The sequence below is a fragment of the Heterodontus francisci genome, chromosome 19 (genome assembly GCF_036365525.1).
Source record: "Heterodontus francisci isolate sHetFra1 chromosome 19, sHetFra1.hap1, whole genome shotgun sequence".
NCBI classification, from domain to species: Eukaryota; Metazoa; Chordata; class Chondrichthyes; order Heterodontiformes; family Heterodontidae; genus Heterodontus; species Heterodontus francisci.
Window position 1 is genome coordinate 94,088,549 of NC_090389.1, and position 12,252 is coordinate 94,100,800.

Genomic DNA, 12,252 nt, shown 5'->3' on the forward strand with positions numbered 1-12,252 from the left:
AATGGCAGAGAAGCTAAATGATTACTTTGTGTCTGTCTTCACTGAGGAAGATGCAAGGAAGAATCTCTATCACGAGGGAAATGGTGCTGGACAAACTAATGGGACTAAACATAGAAAAATAGGAGCAGGAGTAGGCTATTCGGCACTTCGAGCCTACTCCGCCATTCAGTACGATCATGGCTGATTATCCAAATTCAGTAACCTGTTTCCGCTTTCTCCCCGTATCCCTTGATCCCATTAACCCTAAGAACTATATCTAACTCTTTCTTGAATATATTTAATGATTTGGCCTCAACTGCTTTCCGTGGTAGAGAATTCCAAAGGTTCACCACTCTCTGGGTGAAGAAATCTCTCCTCATCTCAGTCGGCACAGTGGCGCAGTTGGGGCGGCACAGTGGCGCAGTGGTTAGCACCGCAGCCTCACAGCTCCAGGGACCTGGGTTCAATTCCGGGTACTGCCTGTGTGGAGTTTGCAAGTTCTCCCTGTGTCTGCGTGGGTTTTCTCTGGGTGCTCCGGTTTCCTCCCACAAGCCAAAAGACTTGCAGGTTGATAGGTAAATTGGCCATTATAAATTGTCACTAGTATAGGTAGGTGGTAGGGAAATATAGGGACAGGTGGGGATATTTGGTAGGAATATGGGATTAGTGTAGGATTAGTATAAATGGGTGGTTGATGTTCGGCACAGACTCGGTGGGCCGAAGGGCCTGTTTCAGTGCTGTATCTCTAATCTAATCTAATCTAAATAGCTTACCCCTTATCCTTAGACTGTGACCCCTGGTCCTGGACTCCCCCGCCATCGGGAACATCCTTCCTGCATCTAGTCTGTCCAGTCCTGTTCGAATTTTGTAGGTTTCTATGAGATCCCCTCTTATTGTTCTAAACTCTAGCGAATACAAGCCGAATCGACCCAATCTCTCTTCATACATCAGTTCTGCCACCCAGGAATCAGTCTGGTGAACCTTTGCTGCGCTCCCTCCATAGCAAGAACATCCTTCCTCTGGTAAGGAGACCAAAACTGCACACTATTCTCCAGATGTGGCCTCACCAAGGCTTTGTATAATTGCAGCAAGACATCCTTGCTCCTGTACTCGAATCCTGTCTCTATGAAGGCCAACACACCATTTGCCTTCTTAACTGCCTGCTGCACCTGCATACTTACTTTCAGCGACTGGTGCGCAAGGACACCCAGGTCTTGCTGCACCTCCCCCTTTCCCAATCTATCGCCGTTCAGATAATCTGCCTTTCTGTTTTTGCCACCAAAATGGATAAGCTCACATTTATCCACATTATACTGCATCTGCCATGTATTTGCCCACTCACTCAAAATGTCCAAATCACACTGGAGTTTCTCAGCATCCTCCTCACAGCTCACACTCCCACCCAGCTTTGTGTTGTCTGCAAACTTGGATATATTACATTTAATTCTCTCATCTATATCAATATATATTGTGAATAGCTGGGGTCCTAGCACAGATCCCTGCGGTACCCCACTACTCAATGCATGCCACTTGGAAAAAGACCCGTTTATTCCTACTCTTTATTTCCTGTCTGCCAACCAGTTCTCTGTCCATGTCAGTACCTTACCCCCAATCCCATGTACTTTAATTTTGCATGCTAATCTCTTATGTGTGACCTTATCGAAAGACTTCTGAAAGTCCAAATACACCACATCCACTGGTTCTCCCTTATCTATTCTACTACTTACATCCTCAAAAAATTCCCGTAGATTTGTCAAGCATTATTTCCCTTTCGTAAATCCATGTTGACTTTGTCTGATCCTTTCCTTGTTTTCCAAGTGCTCTGCTATTATATCTTTTATAATGGACCCGAGCATTTTACCCCACTACTGATGTCCGGCTAACCGGTCTATAATTCTCTGTTTTCTCTCTACCTCCTTTTTTTAAATAGTGGGGTTACATTAGCTACCCTCCAATCCATTGGAATTATTCCAGAGTCTATATAGAATTTTGAAAAATGACCAGCAATGCATCTACTATTTCTAGAGCCACTTCCTTAAGTACTCTGGGATGTCGATTATCAGGCCCTGGGGATTTATCGGCCTACAATCCCATCAATTTCCCTAACACCATTTCCCAACTAATACTGATTTCATACAGTTCCTCCTTCTCACTCGACCCTATGTTCTCAACATTTCTGGGAGGTAATTTGTGTCATCCTTTGTAAAGGCAGAACCAAAGTATGTATTTAACTGGTCTGCCATTTCGTTGTTCCCCATTATAAATTCCCCTTTTTCTGACTGTAAGGGACCCACATTTGTCTTCACTAATCTTTTTCTCTCCACATAATCTATAGAAGCTTTTACAGTCAGTTTTTATGTTCTCTGCAAGCTTACTCTCATACTCTATTTTCCCCTTCTTAATCAATCCCTTTGTCCTCTTTTGCTGAATTCCAAACTGCTCCCAATTCTCAGGTTTGCTGCTTGTTCTGGCCATTTTATATTTCTCCTCCTTGGATCTAATACTATCCTTAATTTCTTTTGTAACCCATGCTTGAGCCACCCTTCCTGTTTTATTTTTGGGCCAGACAGGAATGAACAATTGTTGTAATTCATACATGCGCTGTTTAAATGCTAGCCATTGCATGTCCACTGTCAACCCTTAAAGTAACATTCCCCAATCTATCATAGCCAACTCGCGTCTCATACCTTCATAGTTTCCTTTATTTAGATTCAGGACCCTAGTCTCGGAATCAAGTCTCTCACTCTCCATCTTAATGAAGAGTTCTATCATGTTATGGTCGCTCGTTCCCAAGGGACCCCGCGCAACAAGATTGTTAACTAATCCTTTTTCATTACACAATACCCAGTCTAGGATGGCCTGTTCTCTAGTTGGTTCCTCAACGTTTTGGTCCAAAAAACCATCACATACGCACTCCAGGAATTCCTCCTCTACAGTATTATTGCTAATTTGGTTTGCCCAATCTATATGTAGATTAAAATCACCCATAATTACAGTTGTACCCTTATTGCATGCGTCTCTAATTTCCTGTTTATTGCCATCCTCTACATTACCACTGCTGTTTGGGGGTCTATATACAACTCCCACCAACTATTTCTGCCCCTTGGTGTTTCTTAGCTCCACCCATATAGATTCCACATCAGGATTCTCTGAGCTAAGATCCTTCCTCACTATTGTGTTGATTTCCTCTTTTACTAACAGTGCTACTCCACCTCCTTTCCCTTTTTGCCTTTCCTTCCTAAATATTGAATACCCTTAGATGTTCAGTTCCCATCCTTGGTCACCCTGCAGCCATGTCTCCGTAATCGCAACTATATCATATCCATTTACATCTGTTTGCGTGGTTAATTCACCTGCTTTATTGCGAATACTCCGCACATTGAGACACAATGTCTTTAAACTTGTCTTTTTAACATTCTTAGTCATCTTACCATTATTTCAGACTATGGCCCTATTTGTTTCTTGCCCGAAATTTCTATGCCTTCCACTTTTGTCTTTTGTTTCCCGTCTTTCATTTCTATCCTTGTTTCCTCCTCCTCAGTCTCCCCGCTCAGGTTCCCAACCCCCTGCAATTCTAGTTTAAATCCTCCCCAACAGCACTAGCAAATGCCCCTGTGAGGACATCAGTTCCAGTCCTGCCTGGGTGTACCTGTCCCACTTGTACAGGTCCCACCTTCCCCCAGAACCAGTCCCGATGTCCCAGGAATCTAAATCCCTCCCTCCTGCACCATTTCTCCAACCACGCATTCATCTGGTCTATTCTCCTGTTCCTATACTCACTAACATGTGGCACTGGAAGTAATCCTGAGATTACTACCTTTGAGGTTGTAAAGACAGACAAGTTGCCAGGACCTGATGGCCTGCATCCAAGGGTTTTAAAAGAACTGGCTGCAGAGATGGTGGAGGCATTGGTCATAATATCCCAAAACTCACTGGATTCCGGTAGCGTACCAGCGGATTGGAAAACCGCTAATGTGACGCCCCTATTCAAGAAAGGAGGGAGAAAGCAGGAAACTATAGACCATTTAGCTTAACATCTATCATTGGGAAAATGCGAGAGTCCATTATTAAGGAAGAAATAGCAGGACGTTTAGAAAAACATAATGCAGTCAAACAGAGTCAACATGGTGTTATGAAAGAGAAATCATGTTTGACAAATTTGTTAGAGTTCTTTGAGGATATAACAAACAGTGGATAAAGGGGAACCGGGAGATGTAGTGTATTTGGATTTTCAGAAGGCGTTCGATACAGTGCCACATAAAAGGTTATTGCACAAAATAAGAGCTCAGGGTATTGGGGGTAATGTGTTGGCATGGATTGAGGATTGGCTAATGCACAGAAGGCAGAGAGTTGGGATCAATGGGTCTTTTTCAGGTTGGAAAGCCGTAATTAGTGGGGTGCCACAAGGATTGGTCCTAGGGCCTCAACTACTTACTATCTGTATTAATGACTTGGAGGAAGAGACAGAGTGTAGTGCATCCAAATTTGCTGACGATACAAAAATAGGTGGGAAGGCATGTTGTGATGAGGACACAAAGAATCTGCAAAGGGATATAGATAGTGGGCAAAAACTTGGCAGATGGAGTTCAATGTGGGATAGTGTGAGGACATCCATTTTGGTAGGAAGAATAAAAAGACAGATTATTATTTTTTGATGGAGAAAGACTACAAAATACTGGTGTTCTTATACATGAAACACACAAAGTTAGCATGCAGGTGCAGCAAGTAGTTAGGAAGGCAAATGGAATTTTGGCCTTTATTGCTAGGGGGTTAGAGTTTAAAAATAGGAAAGTCTTGTTACAACTGTACAGGGTGTTGGTGAGGCCACACCTGAAGTACTGTGTACAGTTTTGGTCCCCGTATTTAAGGAAGGATATACTGGCATTGGAGGCAGTTCAGAAAAGGCTCATTAGGCTGATTTCTGGGATGAAGGGGTTGTCTTATCAAGATCGGCTAAACAGGTTAGACATTTATTCATTGGAATTTAGAAGAATGAAAGGTAATCTTATTGAAATATATAAGATTTTAAGGGGGCTTGACAGGGTAGATGTTGAGAAGATGTTTACACTGGTGGGGGAATCTTGAACTAGGGGACATAGTTACAGAATAAGGGGGCATACATTTAAAACAGATGCAGAGGAATTTCTTCTCTCAGAGGGTGGTGAATCTCTGGAATTCTCTACCTCAGAGAGTTGGAGGCTAGGTCACTAAATGTACATAAGGAGGAAGTAGATAGATTTTTGAAATCTTGGGGAGTTGAGGGGTATGTGGAGCAGGCCCGAAAGAGAAGTTAAAGCCTGGGACAGATCGGCCATGATCTTATTGAATGGCGGGGCAGGCTTGAAGGGCTGAATAGCCTACTCCTGCTCCTATTCTTCTGTTTTTATAAGAAATCTCCCAGAATTAGAGATCCAAGGGATTGAGGTGGGGGGAATGAGGAATTGAAGGAAATTAGTATTAGTAAGAAGGTTATATTTGGAGAAATTAATGGGGCTGAAGGTTGATAAGTCCCCAGGATCTGATATTCTACATCCTAGAGTGTTGAAAGAGGTAGCTATGGAGATAGTGGATGCATTGGTGATCATCTTCCAAAATTTTATAGATTCTGGAGTGGTTCCTGCAGATTGGAAGGTCGCAAATGTCGCCCCGCTATTTAAGAAGGGAGGGAGAGAGAAAACAGGGAATTACAGACCTGTTAGTCTTGCATCAGTAGTAGGGAAAATACTAGAATCTATTCTAAAGGATGTGATAAATGAACACTTGGATAATAATGATCTGATTGGGCATAGTCAACATGGATTTATGAATGGGAAATCATGTTTGACGAATCTGTTGGAGTTTTTTGAGGATGTTGCTAACAGAATTGATAAAGGAGAGTCGGTGGACGTGGTATACTTGGATTTTCAGAAGGCTTTTGATAAAGACCGCAAATGGGGGCTGGTTAGCAAAATTAAAACACATGGGATAGGAGGTAATATATGAACAAAGAACAAAAGAACAAAGATAATTACAGCACAGGAACAGGCCCTTCGGCCCTCCAAGCCTGCGCCGATCCAGATCCTCTCTCTAAACATGTCGCCTATTTTCTAAGGTTCTGTATCTCTTTTCTTCCTGCCCATTCATGTATCTGTCTAGATACATCTTAAAAGAATCCATCGTGCCCGCATCTACCACCTCCGCTGGCAATGCGTTCCAGGTGCCCACCACCCTCTGCGTAAAGAACTTTCCACGCATATCCCCCCTAAACTTTTCCCCTTTCACTTTGAACTCGTGTCCTCTAGTAATTGAAACCCCCACTCTGGGAAAAAGCCTCTTGCTATCCACCCTGTCTATACCTCTCATGATTTTGTACACCTCAATCAGGTCCCCCCTCAACCTCCTTCTTTCTAATGAAAATAATCCTAATCTGCTCAACCTCTCTTCATAGCCAGCGCCCTCCATACCAGGCAACATCCTTGTGAACCTCCTCTGCACCCTCTCCAAAGCATCCACATCCTTTTGATAATGTGGCGACCAGAACTGTACGCAGTATTCCAAATGTGGCCGAACCAAAGTCCTATACAACTGTAACATGACCTGCCAACTCTTGTACTCAATGCCCCGTCCGATGAAGGAAAGCATGCCGTATGCCTTCTTGACCACTCTATTTACCTGCGTTGCCACCTTCAGGGAACAGTGGACCTGAACACCCAAATCTCTCTGGACATCAATTTTCCCCAGGACTTTTCCATTTACTGTATAGTTCACTCTTGAATTGGATCTTCCAAAATGCATCACCTCGCATTTGCCCTGATTGAACTCCATCTGCCATTTCTCTGCCCAACTCTCTAATCTATCTATATTCTGCTGTATTCTCTGACAGTCCCCTTCACCATCTGCTACTCCACCAATCTTAGTGTCGTCTGCAAATTTGCTAATCAGTCCACCTATACTTTCCTCCAAATCATTAATGTATATCACAAACAACAGTGGTCCCAGCACGGATCCCTGTGGAACACCACTGGTCACACGTCTCCATTTTGAGAAACTCCCTTCTACTGCTACTCTCTGTCTCCTGTTGCCCAGCCAGTTCTTTATCCATCGAGCTAGTACACCTTGGACCCCAAGCGCCTTCACTTTCTCCATCAGCCTGCCATGGGGAACCTTATCAAACGCCTTACTGAAGTCCATGTATATGACATCGACAGCCCTTCCCTCATCAATCAACTTTGTCACTTCCTCAAAGAATTCTATTAAGTTGGTAAGACATGACCTTCCCTGCACAAAACCATGTTGCCTATCACTGATGAGCCCATTTTCTTCCAAATGGGAATAGATCCTATCCCTCAGTATCTTCTCCAGCAGCTTCCCTACCACTGACGTCAGGCTCACCGGTCTATAATTACCTGGATTATCCCTGCTACCCTTCTTAAACAAGGGGACAACATTAGCAATTCTCCAGTCCTCCGGGACCTCACCCGTGTTTAAGGATGCTGCAAAGATATCTGTTAAGGCCCCAGCTATTTCCTCTCTCGCTTCCCTCAGTAACCTGGGATAGATCCCATCCGGACCTGGGGACTTGTCCACCTTAATGCCCTTTAGAATACCCAACACTTCCTCCCTCCTTATGCCGACTTGACCTAGAGTAATCAAACATCTGTTCCTAACCTCAACATCCGTCATGTCCCTCTCCTCGGTGAATACCGATGCAAAGTACTCGTTTAGAATCTCACCCATTTTCTCTGAGTCCAAGCATAACATTCCTCCTTTGTCCTTTAGTGGGCCAATCCTTTCTCTAGTTACCCTCTTTCTCCTTATATATGAATAAAAGGCTTTGGGATTTTCCTTAACCCTGTTTGCTAAAGATATTTCATGACCCCTTTTAGCCCTCTTAATTCCTCGTTTCAGATTGGTCCTACATTCCCGATATTCTTTCAAAGCTTCGTCTTTCATCAGCCGCCTAGACCTTATGTATGCTTCCTTTTTCCTCTTAGCTAGTCTCACAATTTCACCTGTCATCCATGGTTCCCTAATCTTGCCATTTCTATCCCTCATTTTCACAGGAACATGTCTCTCCTGCACGCTAATCAACCTCTCTTTAAAAGCCTCCCACATATCACATGTGGATTTACCTTCAAACAGCTGCTCCCAATCTACATTTCCCAGCTCCTGCCGAATTTTGGTATAGTTGGCCTTCCCCCAATTTAGCACTCTTCCTTTAGGACCACTCTCGTCTTTGTCCATGAGTATTTTAAAGCTTACGGAATTGTGATCACTATTCCCAAAGTAGTCCCCTACTGAAACTTCAACAACCTGGCCGGGCTCATTCACCAACACCAGGTCCAGTATGGCCCCTTCCCGAGTTGGACTATTTACATACTGCTCTAGAAAACCCTCCTGGATGCTCCTGACAAATTCTGCTCCATCTGGACCTCTAACACTAAGCGAATCCCAGTCAATGTTGGGAAAATTAAAATCTCCTATCACCACCACCCTGTTGCTCCTACATCTTTCCATAATCTGTTTACATATTTGTACCTCTATCTCACGCTCGCTGTTGGGAGGCCTGTAGTACAGCCCCAACATTGTTACCGCACCCTTCCTATTTCTGAGTTCTGTCCATATTGCCTCACTGCTCGAGTCCTCCATAGTGCCCTCCTTCAGCACAGCTGTGATATCCTCTTTGACCAGTAATGCAACTCCTCCGCCCCTTTTACCTCCCTCTCTATCCCGCCTGAAGCATCGATATCCTGGGATATTTAGTTGCCAATCATGCCCTTCCCTCAACCAAGTCTCAGTAATAGCAATAACATCATACTCCCAGGTACCAATCCAAGCCCTAAGTTCATCTGCCTTACCAACTACACTTCTTGCATTAAAACAAATGCACCTCAGACCACCAGTCCCTTTATATTCATCATCTGCTCCCTGCCTGCTCTTCCCCTTAGTCACACTGACTTCATTATCTAGTTCCTTACAGGCTTTTGTTACTACCTCCTTACTGTCAACTGACCTCAATTGGTTCCCATCCCCCTGCCACATTAGTTTAAACCCTCCCCAACAGCGTTAGCAAAAGCACCTCCAAGGACATTGGTTCCAGTCCGGCCCAGGTGTAGACCATCCAATTTGTAATAGTCCCACCTCCCCCAGAACCGGTCCCAATGTCCCAAAAATCTGAACCCCTCCTTCCTGCACCATCTCTCAAGCCACGCATTCATCCTGACTATTCTTTCATTTTTACTCTGACTATCACGTGGCACTGGTAGTAATCCTGAGATTACTACCTTTGAGGTCCTACTTTTTAACTTGGCTCCTAACTCCCTAAACTCTGCTTGTAGGACCTCATCCCGTTTTTTACCTATATCATTAGTGCCTATGTGCACAATGACAACTGGCTGTTCACCCTCCCCCTTTAGAATGTTCTGCAGCCGATCTGAGACGTCCCTGACCCGTGCACCTGGGAGGCAACATACCATTCGGGAGCCTCGTTTTCGACCACAGAACCGCCTATCTACTCCCCTTACAATCGAATCCCCTACGACTATAGCCCTTCCACTCTTTTTCCCGCCCTTCGGAACAGCAGAGCCAGCCACGGTGCCATGGACCTGGCTACTGCTGCCTTCCCCTGGTGAGCCATCTCCCTCAACAGTATCCAAAATGGTATACTTGTTTTGGAGGGAGATGACCGCAGGGGACTCCTGCGCTGCCTTCCTGCTCTTTCTCTGCCTTTTGGTCACCCATTCCCTTTCTCCCTCAGCAATCCTAATCTGCGGTGTGACCAATTCACTAAACGTGCTATCCACTACCTCCTCAGCATCGCGCATGCTCCAAAGTGAGTCCATCCGCAGCTCGAGAGCCGTCATGCGGTCTAACAAGAGCTGCAGCTGGACACACTTCCTGCACGTGAAGGAGCCAGGGTCATCAGCCATGTCCCTGAGCTCCCACATTGAGCAAGAGGAGCATGATACGGGTCTGAGATCTCCTGCCATTTTTAATCTTAAGTTTAAACTTAGTTAAATGAAAAAGGAACGAAAAGTTTTTACCAATCACAATAAAACCAGAGAAATCGAAAAAGCCTTACCTTATAAACACCCCACCGAGTCCTTTTTTTTGGTTAGAGGAGGAGGGCGGGTGGGAGACACTACAAGTGTGGTGTCTCGGGTTCAGAAACCGCCCAAATATATAGTGTTTTACTTACCCAGCAGCCCCCTGGCCTCTGCCGAAAAACAAAAGGAAATTAAATTTACTTTCAAACTGACTTTTCCAGCTGCTCACTCGCTCACACGCTGCTCCCGAAAATGAGCATGGATGAAGGATTGGTTAACAGGTAGAAAACAGAGTAGGAATAAATGGGTCATTCCCGTGTTGGCAGGTCGTGACTAGTGGGGTACCGCAGGGGTCAGTGCTTGGGCCCCAGCTGTTCACAATATATATCAATGATTTGGATGCAGGGACCAAATGTAGTATTTCCAAGTTCGCGGATGACACAAAATTAGGTGGGAATGTGTGTTGAGGAAGATGCAAAGCGGCTTCAGGGGGATTTGGAAAGACTTAGTGAGTGGTCAAGAAGGTGGCAGATGGAATATAATGTGGAAAAATGTGAGGTTATCCACTTTGGTAGGAGGAATAGATGTGCTGAGTATTTCTTAAATGGTAGGAGATTAGAAAGTGCAGATGTACAAAGGGACCTGTGTGTCCTTGTCAATAAGTCACTGAAAGCCAACATGCAGGTGTAGCAAGCAATTAAGAAGGCTAATGGTATGTTGGCCTTTATCGCAAGTGGATTTGAGTACAGGGGAAGTGAAGTCTTGCTTCAGTTGTATAGAACTTTGGTTAGACAGCACCTGGAGTACTGTGTGCAGTTTTAGTCCCCTTACCTTAGGAAAGATATTATTGCCATAGAGGGAGTGCAACGAAGGTTCACCAGACTTGTTCCCGGGATGGTGGGACTGTCCTAAGAAGAGAGATTGGGGAAACTGGGCCTGAATTCTCTAGAGTTTTGAAGAATCAGAGGTGATCTCATTGAAACCTGCAGAATACTTAAAGGGATAGACAAGGTAGATGCAGGTAAGATGTTTCCCCTGGTTGGGGAGTCTAGAATCAGGGGACACAATTTAAAAATAAGGGGGAAGTCACTTAGGACACGGATGAAGAGAAATTTCTTTACTCAGAGGGTTGTGAATCTTTGGAATTCTCTGCCCCAGAGGGCTGTGGAAGCTCAGTCATTGAGTATGTTTAAAGCAGAGATTGACTGATTTTTAAATACAAATGACATAAGGGGATATGGTGATAGTGTGGGAAAAAGGCATTGAAGTGGATGATCAGCCATGATCGTATTGAATGGCGGAGCGGGCTGAATGGCCTACTCCTGCTCCTATGTTCCTGTGTCTCACTAGAATGGCAGATACTTGCTTTGGGTTCTGCCAGGACCACTCTGCTTCCAACCTCATTACAATCTTGCAACAAAGTCAGCCCCTGCAGCGATGTCAGTGTCATAGAGCACAGGAGGCAGCCATTTCGGTCATTACCCTGTCCCTGGACACCGGTTGGAGACACTGTGCAGGTGAATGGTTGCAATGCTCGGTCGGGGAGGTGGGTGGTTGGCAACATTTGGCTGAGTGGGGGACTCCTGCTGGAGGGTGGTGGGGGTGGTGGGATAGGGAGGCCAACGTCGGGGGGTGGATGATGTTGGGCTAAGCGGCTTGTTTCTGATTTGTTCACTGTAATAGGCTGCTGTAAACTGTAAACCGATGTTAATCCGACCGTTTCCTTTCTCTGACAGCTGTTGTACTCGAGCTGCCTCCTCGCTTGTTACGTGCTGTATTTTGTGAAGTTTATTGGTTCACAGGAAGCACAAAGGAAATCTTTCCCCCTCTCAACAGTGAGTGACTTACTGCCTAAATGTCTCCACCATCAGGTAAGTGATGTGGTCCTTGTTCACCGCTCACCACAGCCCCTGCTGACGGTTCACTACTGCCCGCAGTAACCATTCACTGCCCTGTGCACCACGCACCCTCACTACCATCACTGATTGATTACTAATCGGAGTTCCAGTCCGGCCCAGGTGTAGACCGTCCAATTTGTAATAGTTCCACCTCCCCCAGAACCGGTCCCAATGTCCCAAAAATCTGAACCCCTCCTTCCTGCACCATCTCTCAAGCCACGCATTCATCCTGACTATTCTTTTATTTCTACTCTGGCTATCACGTGGCACTGGTAGCAATCCTGAGCAATCCTAACTCCCTAAATTCTGCTTGTAGGACCTCATCCCGTTTTTTACCTGTATCATTGGTG

General features: G+C 45.0%; 1 protein-coding gene across 1 annotated transcript in view; it reads left to right on the top strand.

Annotated features, from left to right (window-relative positions):
- The window catches only part of rft1 (RFT1 homolog), a 77,936-nt gene that overhangs the window by 33,180 nt on the left and 32,504 nt on the right, over positions 1–12,252 (top strand). The window contains exon 6 of the mRNA XM_068052243.1: positions 11,741–11,875. Within this exon, the coding sequence (XP_067908344.1) occupies positions 11,741–11,875 (135 nt within the window). The remainder of the gene's footprint in view (positions 1–11,740; positions 11,876–12,252) is intronic.